At 44.3% G+C, this 13,610-nt stretch overlaps 1 protein-coding gene across 2 annotated transcripts in view; it reads left to right on the top strand.

Moving 5' to 3' along the window:
• The window catches only part of ACVR1B (activin A receptor type 1B), a 40,809-nt gene extending 27,987 nt beyond the window's left edge, over window positions 1-12,822 (top strand). Inside the window, exons 5-9 of one of the 2 annotated variants that reach the window (XM_081849758.1) lie at window positions 1,894-2,061; window positions 2,605-2,761; window positions 4,489-4,613; window positions 6,481-6,665; window positions 8,882-12,822. In XM_081849758.1, coding sequence (XP_081705884.1) covers window positions 1,894-2,061; window positions 2,605-2,761; window positions 4,489-4,613; window positions 6,481-6,665; window positions 8,882-9,007 — 761 coding nt within the window. In that variant the 3' untranslated portion in view covers window positions 9,008-12,822. The remainder of the gene's footprint in view (window positions 1-1,893; window positions 2,062-2,604; window positions 2,762-4,488; window positions 4,614-6,480; window positions 6,666-8,881) is intronic. The other variant, XM_081849759.1, reaches the window with a different exon arrangement.
• The last annotated feature ends 788 nt before the right edge of the window (window positions 12,823-13,610 follow it).

The following is a 13,610-nucleotide window of genomic DNA, read 5'->3' as shown; positions in this document are numbered from 1 at the left end:
CAAGCCCTACCCTCTCCTTAGTCTCCCAGGGATCATTGCCTTTGCTAGAGATCATGACAGGGGGAATTTCTGTTGTTCCTCCCTTTTCGTTGGGGCAAAGTGTGCGAGGACCAGTCCTGTTGGGGTCTGCCGCTCACAGCAGTTCCAGTTGGTCTTGTGTCTGTAGGGCTTATTGGCAACAGATCTGGTCTGGCAGTTTGCTACTTCCTGGGAGGCAGTGTGGCCCATATCGAGATCCAGACACCATAAAGTTCATACGGCTGTTTGAAACTGCTACATGTCCTAAATAGGGGCAAGGTGATGAACGTGAAGTAGGGTTAGGGTATTAGACAATGCTTATTTTATTATTTATTTATTTTTAAATAAAATTCCAGCTTTTCACGATGTAAGTCTCCAAGTACCATACAGTGGTATGTCTGGTTACGTACTTAATTCATTCTGGAGGTCTGTTCTTAACCTGAAACTGTTGTTAACCTGAAGCACCACTTTAGCTAATGGGGCCTCCCACTGCTGCCACGCCACCACCGCGCGATTTCTGTTCTCATCCTGAAGCAAAGTTCTTAACCCGAGGTACTATTTCTGGGTTAGCGGAGTCTGTAACCTGAAGCGTATGTAACCTGAAGCGTATGTAACCTGAGGTACCACTGTACAGCAGTAAAATATACAAAACTTAGACATAAATGATTTCTATCCTACCTTTATCCCCCACAACAACCCTGTGAGGTAGGTTAGGCTGAGAGGCAGTGACTGGCCCCAGGTCACCCAGTGAGCTTCATGGCCCAGTTGAGATTTGAACCCTGGTCTCCCAGGCCCTAGTCTGATATGCTAACCGCTTTGCCATACTGGCGCTAAAATTTAAACCTCTGAAATATAAAACCTCAAGAATTTAAAGGCCTAGAATAAAGCGGTTTTGGCCAGATGTCTGAAATTCAGTAGAGATGGTTCATGTACAATTTCTTGTGGGAGGAAATTCCATAGAGTTGGACCTAGGACACTGTAGGCATGACTCCTCGTTGACATGAGTGATGCTTGGGGCCTGTAAATAGTCACCAATGGTGCTCCTCCCAGTGATATCAGTGATCAACTACTAAAGAAAAGTGGCAAGAGAAACTGATCAGCTATGCTGAGATGGCGAGACTAAGAGGGAAAATTCGGAACCAGCGGGACCAGACTTTCCTAAAGGAATGGAAGAAGTTTTCAATATATTTGGAAAGCAGTTGTAATCAATGACATCGCTTGTAGGTTTAAAAGAAGTTTTGTAAGGAGTAATTTATAAATTATTGTGAAAAGAATTAAGAATAGATGTATTGGAAATTTGAGTTTATAGCAATAATTATAGTAACAAAATGCACTATTAGAAAGACTTTAGAAAACCATCGGTCGAGGTTGAAGGAAGTCTTAGGCTATGAAACCCAAAATTTCGAGATGATGTTTAAAAGGATGTTATGCTGGAAAATAGTGTAAAAACCAATAAAAAATTGTTGAAACTGATATTGGTGATCAACTTAGAGTGTACAAAGTAAGGCATCGTGGGACTGAGTGATTCAGGGCTTTGTATACTACTAGCACAGCAGCCTTGAACTTGACCTAGTAGATACCATAGTAAATGTCTGCAAACATATTCATGCCGGATAGCTCCGTTAGAGCGTGGTGCTGGTAATGCCAAGGTTGCAGGTTTCTACTGCATATTCCTGTATTGCAGGGAGTTGAACTAGATGATCCTTTACAACTCCACAATTCTGTTATTCTATACAGTAAACAGATTTTTCTCAACTGTTCCACCTTTTGTTGTATATGCTACCTGCTGCTCTTCAATGAATTCTAGCGCAAAAGTATGGCTGCCGTTTTCTTCACCCTTTTGATGGGCCCTTCTCCCGTTTGCCTTGCCAACAGATAATGGCACTTGGACTCAGTTGTGGTTGGTCTCCGATTACCATGAGTATGGCTCTCTGTTTGATTACCTCAACCGATACACTGTAACCATCGAGGGGATGATTAAATTGGCTCTGTCCGCTGCCAGTGGACTAGCACACCTGCACATGGAAATTGTGGGAACCCAAGGTAAGAAACAGGTTTGACAGATGCACATTTTACAGAGGTCGTTTAGGAAGCGGCAGGGCTTCTCTTAAGACCAGCATAAACCGAGGAAGACGAAGTAGCTCATTCTTTAGATGAAAGCAGGAAGAAAGTTTAAGTCGGCTGGTAATGAGACTAGTAGTATTTAGGGTAAAACAAGTAAGCAACCTGTATAAGCCACAATTCCCTACATTAGAAATCATGAGGAACTGTAGTTTGAGATGATCAGGATTGGTTTCCCAAGGAGTTATCGTTCCAGTGCTTCTTCATATCTGCTAAACTATCCTTTTAACAATGCATATCTGCACAAGGCCACTATCCTATCTACTGGCTCTTGCACTGAGTCTGATAAGAGATCTTGTTTATTTCCTTCATAGTTAACACTTTGTAGTTTGTAGTTTTAACACTGACTGAGCTTTGTGGCTTTTGTGCTGCTGTCTGCTCCTTTTTGGACTTTATTATTGGCAAATAATTTTATCATTACACCGAAGGACAATTGTAGGATTCTCTTTCATTGCATTTTACTAGGAAAACCTGGGATTGCTCACCGGGACTTGAAATCCAAGAATATACTGGTGAAGAAGACTGGAACTTGTGCCATTGCTGACTTGGGTCTGGCTGTCCGCCATGACGCTGTTACTGATACAATTGACATAGCCCCCAATCAGAGGGTTGGAACAAAGCGGTAAGAAAATGGTGGCTCAGCTGATCAGGGGTTCAGTGTTGATGGCTTTGGGTGAAGAGCCAAAAATACGACCCAAAGTTGTTGCAGTTGCTTCATCTATAGCAGGGCTGCCTGACCATTTTTGGCCAAATGGCTACATTGACCCTTGTCCAACCGCCAAGGGGCAGCATACCAATGGCGAATGTGGTCACCCCATGCTCTCTGTCACACACAAATCGGGCTTACAGAATTCACACACATGAGACACACAGAGATACGGAGGTGAGGGACACATAGCCCTCAGCTGATCAACGTAGATGAGCTGTGAAGTGTGGCTTTCACTCCCTTCCTCATTGAATGGTGGAGACCAGGGAGAAATTTAAACTTCTCTGCCCATCCCAGTTCTGTTTTACTTGAGTCCTGTCCCTGACAGCTGCCCAAATTGGTGTGTCTTTGGCCAGAAAATTTTACTTGTGGTTGGGGAGAGAGGATTGGCTCAGGCTAGGGCTGACCGGTATCTGGTTTTCAGCTTCGTGATATCACCAGCTAAGCATTGCAATATACTGATATATCACAATGTGTGAAATTAGAGGCATTGGCTGGCTTCACGGTTTTCCCCGCATTGTGATTTTTGCATAGCGTGCACACACGCACACACACAAATAATCATGATTCGTTATATATTGCCAGGTCAAAAATTATGAAACAGATATGGGTTTTAATCCAGTTTTGGACGATTTTTTGATGTATCACCCAGCCCTAGCCTAGGCTAGCTGTTGACAAACCCTGGTTTATATTCTCTGTGCTTTTCTCCTAGATCAGACGCTTGCTAAGTGCTAACTGATTTGTTTTGCCTACATGCAACATTAGGCTTAGACATTTGACTAGTTGAAAACATTTTTTAATGCATTAACTTCATTAGAACCCCCCCCCTTTTTAGTCACCAGCAGATTTGTTATTAATGTTAATGATAAAAACAAATTAGTTAACTGCTTGTTTGACTGCAGTAATCTGACTTTAACAATAGCTGGACACCTAGCGCAAGAATTCAACAACTGCTTCTCTGTACTGTTCGCGTGAATCCCATACTCAGAAGAGCAGAATTTGCACTGCGCTTTTACCTGTGATCACCCCCCTCCCCCCCCCCACACAAATACTCTCAAGCAATTGGGGATGACCTACAGTAGTGTTTCATGCATTTTACTTCAACTATTATTCTCAGTTGTTTCAACAGCTTTTTTATTTTCTTAGACATGAGTAGTCTCTCGAGCATTTTTGGGAGGTGGCAGAAACAATGGGCATCATTTTGAAATTGTTGGAAAGTGCTGGACATGGCTTCTCACATCATTTCATTCATACACACACACACACACACACACACACACACACACACACACACACACACTTACACACACCCCCTCAAGAGGACATTGTGTGTGTATAGATTTACAACAAAATATGAACTGAACATTAAGTTCCACCCCCTGCTGCTCATGTCATTTTGAGGGTTGTTTTTTTTAACGTAAAGGCAATAATTACCTATTTTTAAAAATAATAATTTCTGTCAGAATGTGCAGTTCAGCTGAATGGGCTTTCAAACAAGGGGCCTGCCCTGAAAATTGTGATTCTTGAGCCATAGTTACAGCAAATGATACTTCTGTATTACTCTCAGATACCATAATAGTATTAGATTTTAGCCACAATCGATGTCATAGTAATTAATGTGATTTGTTCTTATTTTGATTCAGCTACATGGCTCCCGAGGTTCTTGATGAGACAATTAACATGAAGCATTTTGATTCATTTAAATGTGCTGATATCTATGCCCTGGGACTAGTTTATTGGGAAATTGCTCGGAGATGCAACTCAGGAGGTAATGGCTTTCTTTATCTTTTCTTTGCATAGAAATTAAGAGGGTTTCTGCCTGCTCCGAATGTTGCAATAAAACAGTGCCATCCAAATGCACAGAAATTTTTAAAAGGATGTAGACTAGAGATGTAATTAGGAGGAGCATGGGAGCTCTGCCTGTCTTGTTTGGAGAAGGAAGTAGTCTTGCTGATTCAGAAGATCACATTGTTCCCATTGACTCAGCATTTTAATCAGACTCTCGCTAATGGGTTTGGTGGGGATTATTGACATGTCTTTGGTGGGTGGAGTCTCTGTTCTAGATGACTTTTAAAATGGTTGTTCCTGTTTTCTTGGATGCACTGAGTCATTAACATGAAGTATTAATCAACAGCACCTGACCTAATCTGAGTTCACATGTGCATGTTTGGTAATTCATATATTGGCATATTTTGTTTCAGAAAAGTTTCAAGAATATGCTGGTCACTCTGTGTGTTATTTTGATGGTCAAGTAGTGGGCATTATAATTCAGATCCCCCCAACCCCCGTTGTATTCTTTGTCATGGACTGAGGAAAGCTGATTGCTTCTCCAATTATTGGGTGTCTTAATAGGTGATGAAGGGACGCGGGTGGCGCTGTGGGTTAAACCACAGAGCCTAGGACTTGCCAATCTGAAGGTCAGCGGTTCGAATCCCTGCGACGGGGTGAGCTCCCGTTGTTCGCTCCCTGCTCCTGCCAACCTAGCAGTTTGAAAGCACGTCAAAGTGCAAGTAGATAAATAGGTACCGCTCAGGCGGGAAGGTAAATGGTGTTTCCGTGCGGTGCTCTGGTTCGCCAGAAGCGGCTTAGTCATGCTGGCCACATGACCCGGAAGCTGTACACCGGCTCCCTCGGCCAATAAAGCGAGATGAGCGCCACAACCCCAGAGTCAGCCACAACTGGACCTAATGCTCAGGGGTCCCTTTATCTTTAGTAGGAGATGAGAAAGAACAGGGAAAGCCTGGAACTTAAGCTGAGTGGAAACTATGCAAAAGCAGCCCATGTGAGCGAGGGGCAGAGTAATTTAACACCCCACTCTGGGCTGCAGGGTGGGTATGCTGGATGTGGCAGAGGTATCCCTCTGCTCAGCTCCCCCAGCTGTGCTGTCCACCCGCCAACAGCCACCAACAGAGTGACACATGTCACTCTCCTGGTACAGCGCGTCCCTTTCCAAATGCCTGTTGTTGGGATACTGCCAGGGAGACGGGGGCATCAGGCAGGCCCCCAGCTGCCTCCGGACGATCACTGGTCTCCCGTGGAACAGCATCAGTCAATTAGCGACACTCAGTCTCAGGTATGTTCTGAGACCTGTGCACACTCTTGTCAGCAGGGTGTATAAATCATCCACAACGGAAGATGGAGACAGAGAGAGCATATTTAAAGCTTTCTTCAACATACCGTATTTTTCACTCTATAAGACGCACCAGACCACAAGACGCACCTAGTTTTTGGAGGAGGAAAACAAGAAAAAAAATATTCTGAATCTCAGAAGCCAGAACAGCAAGAGGGATCGCTGCGCAGTGAAAGCAGCAATCCCTTTTGCTGTTCTGGCTTCTGTGATAGCTGCGCAGCCTGCGTTCGCTCCATAAGATGCACACACATTTCACCTTACTTTTAGGAGGGAAAAAGTGAGCCTTATAGAGCAAAAAAATACGGTAATTGTGTAGGACTTTTAATGTATGTAATGTCATTAAACTTTTCTCTAATTTCTGTTTGAGTTTGTTGAAGATTACACACTCTCTCTCACTCACTCACTCTCAGATGCATCAGTGTATTAATATAGTTCTGTTTTGCATAGTTTTTTGTTTGGGGCGTGTGACTAGCTTTTTTCTCCCTCCCCATCCTCAATCTTTTAGGTACTCATGAAGAATATCAGCTGCCATACTATGACCTTGTACCGTCTGACCCCTCCATAGAAGAAATGCGGAAGGTTGTATGTGACCAGAAGCTACGGCCTAATGTTCCCAACTGGTGGCAGAGTTACGAGGTACAGTTAGACTGTGACAAAGACTATAACAACTTGACGCTTCTTGAACAAGAGGTACCGACAATATTAATACTAATAACATTTGCCGCATTAGCTAGGGCAGAAAGGGAAACACTAGCCCTCTGTTCGCATAACTTTTGTGAGCAAGGCCTGTGCAAGCTTTACTACCTATAGAAGGCAGGATTTCAGTGTGCTAAAAGGAGGTGGCTAACTATGTGAGAACCAGTATCATCTTTTGGGATTCTGAAAGTGCAACTTCTGCTACCTCTGAGAGACAAAGGAGTTGATTTGCAGTCAGTGGCCTGGTTCACACGTCACATTGAACCATTAGAAACCACAAGCGGACAACGCGACAAGCCAGACCACGCCTTGTGGAAGTGCCTGCTATTTCACATTATACCATAATTTATTTTCACTATGATTAAAAACAACGTGTGAAACGGGTCAGTGATTTATGGCCCAGATGTTGGAATGAACACAGTACAGTGGTACCTCAAGTTACAGATGTTTCAGGTTACAGACTCCGCTAACCCGAAATAGTGCTTCAGGTTAAGAACTTTGCTTCAGGATGAGAATAGAAATCGGGCTCCAGCGGCGCGGTGCCAGCAGGAGGCCCCATTAGCTAACGTGGTCTTCAGGTTAAGAACAGTTTCAGGTTAAGAACAGACCTCCGGAATGAATTAAGTACTTAACCTGAGGTACCACTGTATAACAGTTCTCTTAATGTTCCACCAAGCACACTGTTTTTAGCATGCAATTTCAAATGGTTCTTTTGAAATGGTCCAGCACCACACTAAGCTGAGATATGGTATGCGTTAGAACACTTGAATGACCATACAGTGGTACCTCGGGTTAAGTACTTAATTCGTTCCGTATGTAACCCGAGGTACCACTGTACTCCCATTTGATCTAGGCTGATTGACGCAGTTTGAAAACACATTTAGAAAATTGTTCACGTTGGCCGTGTGTGTTGTTTTTATTGATACTGATAATAATTATTGGAATTAAATCTAATAGGAATTTGGTTTATCGCTGAGCATTTAACGTGTCTGGGAGTAAACCATTAGGCTTATTCTTATTCTTAGCCATTTCAGCCAAGCCATGCCCTCCTGCCCTACACCTGAGATCAGATGCGGGGCAGGTAAAAATCTGACCAAGCCAAAAAAGAAAAAGAGTTTTGAAGACACTTGTGCAGTGCTTTGTCTGGTCTTGCTGTGCACTTTGCAATTGGATGGTTGTCTGGTCTTGAGAACCCCTTTGCAAGATCTACTGTATTTTTTCATTCTATAGGACGCACTTTTTCCCCTCCAAAAATGAAGGGGAAATGTGTGTGCGTCCTATGGAGCGAATGCAGGCTCCTTGGCTTCATCGATAGCAATGGGAAGCCTCCGAAGCACAGAGGGAGCACTCCCTCTGCGCTCCGGAGGCTTCGCGTTGCTTTCGCTGAAGCCTGGAGAGCGAGAGGGGTCGGTGCGCACTGACCCCTCTTGCTCTCCAGGCTTCAGGCAGCTATCCGCAAGCCTTTGGAGTGCAGCAGGAGTTCCCACCGCGCTCCGAAGGCTTGCGGATAGCAGCCTGAAGCCCGGGGAGCGCAGCGCCAACTCCCGCTGGGAGCACGCCCCCAGCCCCGCAAGCTCTGGGAGCGCGGCAAGGCTACGCGCAACCTTCCTGCCGCTCCCGGACCTGTTCTGGGGGCTGGGGTCGGGAAGCTCGGGCTTCCCCCGCCCCAGCCCCGCGGCTAAAAACGAAGCTGCGCGCAGCCTCTCCCGGCTGGAGAGGTTGCGCGCAGCTAAAGAAGAAGCCAAGACAGCCAGCAGGATGGATCCTGCTCGCTGTCTTGGCTTCTTTGCTCTTTGGGACTGGGGGGGGGAATAAATTTTTTCCCCTTTATTTCCCCCCCTTAAAACTAGGTGCGCCCTATGGTCCGGTGCGCCCTATGGAGCGAAAAATACGGTAGCTCCTCTCCTTAATCTAGTGGATAGTGTCGGTAAACAGAAGCCAGTTTATGCAGGTGGTACTACCTGTGTGATGGCCACATGGTGACTGGAAGAAATGCTCCACTTGAAGGGAATTAGCAAGACCATGTCTGTGCATGGATCGATCTTCGTATGCTATGCTGTCTGTAGCGAAATAAAACATACCCATACAGCATATGCAACGAGTCCTATGTAGACTGAAAGAGACATTGCATTGAATATGCCATTGAGAGATCCCTGATGTCTTCTTTCTTTCTCTCTCTCTCTCCCCCCCTCCTTCCCCCTCGTTTTTAGTCTTTGCGAGTTATGGGGAAAATGATGCGCGAGTGCTGGTATGCCAATGGAGCCGCACGACTAACAGCGTTGCGCATCAAGAAAACTCTTTCTCATCTCAGTCTCCAGGAGGATGTGAAAGTTTAGTCTGCAAGCCCCTTTCCTGAGGAAACTGCGCAAAAGCTGTCATGCTAGAATTGATGAATGGTGGAGAAGGCCTACCTCGTATTTCTACACAGCCTGTTCCTATCAGCTGGACAACTTGGTGTGCAGGTTAGGTGAGGAAAGTGGACACCCACAGACTTGGCTCCCTTCCTGATTCACGAGTGAAAGTCATCTTTTTTTTTTCTAATGCCCTCCGGAGAGCGTAAGGATGGGCTTGTTGTATAGAGAGAGAAGTTGGCCGCAACCGTATCTTGTTGTTTCTCTGATGGAAATCCCTGTAAATCCTCGCGACGTGCTTGTCGGAGACAGCCCTCTGGCTTAGGGAAGTGCTTGAGGACCAACATATGCACACACATGCACACACAAGATTTGGGTGCTCCCTTGTCTGGCCATGTGAAGCTCTTAGTCCTTTCCTAGTTTGACAGATCCTAAGCCACCGCAGCCACTAGTGTTCAGCCGCGTGAGCATGTGCAAAGTTACGTGTCCCTGTGCCCCTTTGGTATTACCGTGTCCGCTTGTGCCCCTGTGCATGTGCAAATGTAGAGTGTCCTCGTGTGAAAGTGCAGGTGCTCGTGCTCTCTTTGTCCCACACGTTGAGCATCGTTATCTCTTTTTCCTCTCGCTAAGGAAGGATGCGAGGGTATCCTCCCTGGCAATTTTTAGACCCATCGGGGCACTACACAAAACTATCTCACTGCCACCCTTCCCTTCTTTTCAAAGCAGGGAATAGGTTTTATTGCGTGTGTGTGTTTTTTAGTTTCATGGTCCTCCTGTGTTGTCAGGGCTGGGCGGCAACAGTTGCTTAGCAGGCAGTCCAATCTGCAGAAGGAATAGGTGTCAGGTGAAATCAGTGCTGGTCCTCCTGGTTAAAGGAAGCAAGGCAAAAGTAGGGCTGTGGGAAGCAGTTGACCTTTCAGGATCATTGCCGTTCTATTTCTCAAGAAACAACTCTAGCATTTTAAACATTTCTCTAATGAAGCATCTGTGGCAAAATAGTGTGTTCCGAGGCTTCCTGTGAAGATTTATCCCTTAAGGAATGATGACTGCAAAACTAAACTTTTTATTATTAAAAGTGTATGTGTGTGTGTGTGCGTGTGTGTATGTGTGTATATATATATGTTTGTGTGTGTGTGTGTGTGTGTGTGTGTGTATATATGTATATGGTCTCCCGTATTCTGGAAGTGATTATGTGTCACTTGGAATGGGGTGGGGGGGGGAGAGTTTGGAATGGATTAACTTGCATGCATTTTGTTTCAGTTAAATGATCAGGGTGTAATAAGACTGATTTGGCTGTCGTGTTTGCTTTGGGAACAGCCCGAGACTGTATTATGATGCAAATAATGCGTTGAAAACTCCATAGTATGTGGGTTGGGTGTTTGTGGTAGATAACTCCTGAAGCCATAACTTTTAACTGGAATGGTTTGACTATTGTTTGTTAATTCTTATTTAATTGGGAGGGTCTGGATTTTAACTTTTTTTACTATTCTTTATAAGAGAAGTAAAATTGATAATTACCTCTCATTCTCTTTTTAAAGAAATCACTACAAAAAAAAAATACTGAAAAAAAATGCACACAGCTCAATTTTACACTGGAACTGTTTCTACTCAAGTTGTGGGCCCTGACTTCTGAGAGGAGACATTATGTCCACTCTGAGACAGGGCATTTTTTAAGTATATAAAACATTGTGTGTTTTGCTGTCTGTGGGTGTAGGTGTTCGTCTCTGTCTCTTCCTCCTTCAGCCCCTTCTCTTGTTCTCAACTATGTCAGTGTGTAAAGTTGAAGCAATGTCGTGTTGTGTATTGGAGTCAGTTTTACACGCTCCTTTTGGTTTGAAGCAAACTGTAGCTTCCTCCAGGGCTTTGTTTTGAAAATCTCAGGCGCTCTTATTCACGGAGGGACAAGTGGAGTTTGCCCTTTTCGTAAAACCTGCTGCCTTTTGTGATTCTGTTTCTGATTGCTTTTGAGCCAGAGGCTACCACACCTCTCCAGCAAATGGACACAGCTTACCAAATCACCTCTACAACTTGGTTCTAAGATGAAAAGCACCTCGACATTTGTCTAGATCATGTATTCCCATCAATGAAAAATTGACTACTCGGTTGCTGACATTGGAAGCTGAAGATAGTACGTCATGGAGGCTTAAATTTGGAAGATGCACATGTCCACCTCGCAGCGGTAACATAATTCCATTGCTAAGTTCTCCTTGGTTGGGGTTTGTTTTTTTAAGTAACAAGAGAGCCATTGTCCTTTGAAACCGCTTGGCCTTGATGGCTGGAAGAGTTGAGAAAGCTGTAGTGTAACATGGTGCCTAAGCACATTCTGAGTGTTCCCCCAAGAAGCAAGTTGTACACTCTAACTTTATGACATTGCAGTGTTAAGCACACCACTTGGAAGTGTGATGAGAACCTACTTCTATGTAAAGCAGAGGCAGGCAGAATGATGCCCTCCTTTCATCCCCAGCAAGCATGGCCAATAGCCAAGGAATGATGGGAGTTGTAGCCTACACATGATGTCCCTGATGTAAAAGCAGCTTGAATTGGAGTACAACTCACCTAATTAATATCTTACAATAACTTACCACCACTACACAGACACACCGCTGTTGTGTCCTTATGAATAAGCCAACTGTGTAGTGCTGCACCTTGAAAAGTAAAAGGGATAGGCTGTATCGCACAGTTGGCTTCCAGAGTCGTCATAATATGCATTTATCAAAGAGGCTGCAGCAGAAACACATTTTTGCTCAGTGCTGCTCCGGAGTGCTATCAGAAGAGGAGCAAGGCAGCTAGCTAAAGAGCATTAAAAAGCACTGTGCCATTACAAGGCTAGATGCTCATTTAGCACATTTCTCTCTTCTAACATATATCTGACCAGTGACAGGTAGACGTTGGCTGGGGTTGCAATTTACAGCACTGCAAATTGCAGCAGTCTGAAGGAAGAGAGGTTTTCCTGCTCCCACTTCACCTGCTACAAAGATAAATAGGGATAGAAATCCTAATGTCACGTTCAAAGGACTATTGTTCCTGTCCCACTCCCCACAGATCAGAAAGAAGTGGGCAAGTCGGAGGGCCACTAGTTTCTTCTTAAAATTCAAACAGACACAGTTGCGCTCCGTTGTGCATGTTTTCTTCTTAATAATGTGAAAAGTTCAAATAAAAGACATACCCAACAGTGCAGCTACAATAACTGCTGAGATCTTTTTTTTAGACAGCATAAACTAAGGGCACCTAGGAGAGTGAAGAAAACCAATAACTGTAGCCAGACAACCTTGAAGTTTTTAGTCCACTGGTCTGAAGTTCAGGTAAGTCACAGGATGGAATTTGAGTTCTTAATTCCATTTGGGAACGAGCGACTAGCTTCATCTTGGCATCAAGGCAGACATGAAAGAATCTGGTGACGTCCGACCTCCAAATGGAAAAGAGTTCATTCACTGCTTTTTTTTCAAATCTAGAAGATGGAAGGTGTGGGTTCCTGACTGGTACTATTAGATTTTGTCAGGTGGCACACTGGCTTCAGAATAGATCATTCTGGTATTGTTGTCTGTCTCTTCCCTGCCCCACCCCCTTTTCCCACTTTCTCGTCCACCTACCCCTGATTCCTACTTGATCTTTATATTTCGTTCAGGTTTTGTATGTTTTATTAGAAAAAGACTGTAAAATAGCCACTTAGACACTTTACCTCCTCAGTATGCAAATGTAAATACATGTAATATAGTAAAGAAATCTTTTGTTTTAATATAAGAATGAGGCTGTCCAATTTTCTGTTGTACATTATTAAAAGTTTGTTTTTATTCACTTCAGCTCTGCGATCTTTTCTTTTCTGGTTAATTCTAGCTAACAGTACTCTTAATAACCATAGACTTAGGAGTGGCCACAGGTGACATTGACACAGACTGCAAATGGACCAAGCCACCCGTCACTCTTTGGGAAATTGTCCTTCGGAAGATGGTGGACTCTCCTTCGTTGGAGGTTATTAAACTGAGGTTGGATCGCCATCTGTCGGGGGATTCTTTAGCAGTGATTCCTGCATTGCAGAAGGTTGGGCTAGATGACCCTTAGGGCCCCTTCCAACTCTTAACAGTTGTATGATCCTGTGAAAACAGTCAGACTTAATTCTGCGTAACCATGTATTGGATCACACTGCACATTATGCATACCATATTTTTTGCTCCATAAGACGTACTTTTTTCCTCCTAAAAAATAAGAGGAAAGTCTGTGCGTCTTATGGAGCGAATGTGTGGTCCCTGGAGCCGAATTGCCCAGGGGCGAAAAGCAGATCGTGTTTTTTGTTTTTTGTTTTTTTTTTAGAAAGAGGGAAGGGGGTGTTGAAATGAAGCCACTGAGCAGCTGATCGGCAAGCGATCATGGGGGAGATAAGGGACACTAGTGATAAAGGAGGCTGCCTGGGAGGGGGGAGGTAAAAGCACATGGATCCTCAGAATTTTTGCATTGGATCACCCCAAATTCACTATCAGATCACATAGCATGTCCATGGCTACAGCCTGCACCAAAAAACACACACATCCACTGTTTCATGGGGCCGCAGTGGCACAAAAACGTGGTTATAAAACATGGATCCACATAGATC

The sequence above is a fragment of the Podarcis erhardii genome (genome assembly GCF_964252035.2).
Source record: "Podarcis erhardii genome assembly, chromosome: 2".
NCBI lineage: Eukaryota > Metazoa > Chordata > Lepidosauria > Squamata > Lacertidae > Podarcis > Podarcis erhardii.
The sequence above is the reverse complement of the archived record's forward strand: the minus strand, read 5'-3'. Positions and strand labels throughout refer to the sequence as shown.